This window comes from Lactuca virosa, chromosome 2 (assembly GCF_052849685.1).
Source record: "Lactuca virosa cultivar CGN04683 chromosome 2, Lactuca_virosa_CGN04683_v6, whole genome shotgun sequence".
Lineage (NCBI taxonomy): Eukaryota > Viridiplantae > Streptophyta > Magnoliopsida > Asterales > Asteraceae > Lactuca > Lactuca virosa.
Genome location: NC_136427.1, coordinates 84,472,161 through 84,474,019, shown reverse-complemented (window position 1 = coordinate 84,474,019; position 1,859 = coordinate 84,472,161). Strand labels below are relative to the sequence as shown.

The 1,859-nt window shown below is 49.2% G+C and overlaps 1 protein-coding gene across 1 annotated transcript; it reads left to right on the top strand.

Annotated features, from left to right (window-relative positions):
* Nucleotides 1-226: 226 nt before the first annotated feature.
* Nucleotides 227-1,516, top strand: LOC145157573 (uncharacterized). The gene has a single exon (XM_079076600.1). It carries the CDS (start codon nucleotides 227-229, stop codon nucleotides 1,514-1,516), a length of 1,290 nt encoding a protein of 429 aa, XP_078932726.1.
* Nucleotides 1,517-1,859: the final 343 nt, after the last annotated feature.

Sequence of the window (1,859 nt, the reverse complement as noted above, 5' to 3'; positions counted from 1 at the left end):
TTGGCAGAAGTATGCCACCACGAAAGAATCCCAGACCGACTAACCAAACACCACCACCTCCACCGCCGCCTCCGCAAATTGATCCTACTGTACTGCGGGCTGAGATAGCCGCGGCCGTAGCAGCCACAATGGCGCAAATTAACTCTCAAGGAACGAGTGGGGCGGGGAGTGGTACCACAAATCCCAATCCAAATCCTTTAATGGAAGTGGGGGCGTCATCACCTTGATGCAGTGGTTCGAGAAGACCGAATCAGTCTTCAAAATCTACGCATGCCCAGAGTCAAGCAACGTCAAGTTCGCGACTTGCACCTTTTCCGAACGTGCCCTCACATGGTGGAATGGCCATGTCAAGACATTGACACTCCTGGTTGCTAACTCGATAAGTTGGGAAGACCTGAAGGCCATGATGATGAAGGAGCACTGCCCGAGGAGCGAGATTCAGAAACTAGAGCAAGAACTCTGGAATCTTCGGATGGTTGGTTCCGACCTCGCAGCCTACACTGCTCGTTTCAGCGATCTGGCACTTCTATGCCCCGGAATGGTCACACCAGAGGACAAGAAGGTGGAAAGATACATTTGGGGGCTGTCGCCCCAGATTCAAGGAAATGTAGTGTCCGCAAGACCTCCTACTTTCAAGAGTGCCAAGGAATTGGCGCAAAGTCTTATCGATCATAGACCCAGCCAGAGTGCTGTGACGGCCTCTTCTGAGCAAGCAAGAGGGGGAAACAACAAACAAAGATTTTGGAGCAACAATAAGAACCAACCAACCCAAGATCCCTCTAAGAAGCAACAATTTGTGGCAGCCCATGCCGCAACTGCTCATGCCGCTTCGGTGCCTCTGAGACAATACGCCGAGAACCTTCCAAGATGCAACAAGTGCAATTTTCACTACACCAGCCCTTGTCGGGATATGCACTGCAACAACTGCAATAAGAAGGGGCATACAGCTCGCTTCTGCAAGGCACCCGAACAACCAATCAACCAAGGCGCCAACGCTGGTATAGGCCGAGCCTGTTATGGCTGTGGTGAGATGGGACAATTCAGAAGAGATTGCCCGAAGTCGAGGAATGCCAATGCGGGTGGCGTGGGAAGGGTCCTAGCCATAGGACACAGGGAAGCAATGGAAAACCCCACGGTGGTTACTGGTACGTTTCTTCTCGATAACTCTTATGCTTGCATACTATTCGATAATGGAGAGGAGAGGAGCTTTGTGAGTCACCAATTCAAGCACTTACTTAGGAATAATCTACAATTACTAAACGATACATATACCGTAGAAATGGCAAATGGAAAGATAGATAACACTAACAACATTTACGCAGGGTGTACCCTCACTCTAGATAACCACTCGTTTGAAATCAATCTAACGCCAATCTCAATAAAAAGCTTCGACGTCATTATTGGCATGGATTGGCTGAGTTCAAATCGGGCCGACATCTTGTGTTACGAAAGGGCCGTTCGCCTTAATCTGCCAATTGGCAAAACTCTCGTCATCTATGGTGACAAACCTAGTTAGGACTTACGAATCATCTCTTGTGTCAAAGCCCAAAAGTATCTTCGCAAGGAAAACTGTGCCTTCTTAGCCCATGTAGTAGATAAGAAACAAGAAGTAAACGACATCAAGGAAATTTCAGAGGTCTGCGATTTCCCCAACGTATTTCCCGAAGACCTTCCTGGAGTGCCTCCTGCGCGACAAGTCGAATTCCGAATTGACTTAATTCCTGGCGCTACCCCCGTAGCCACAGCACCATACCGCCTCGCACCAGCCGGAATGCAGGAATTATCCAGCGAGTTTCTCACCCTGGTGAGCTCCGGTCTTGTTTGTAAAGAAAAAGGACGGATCGTTCCGCATGTGTATC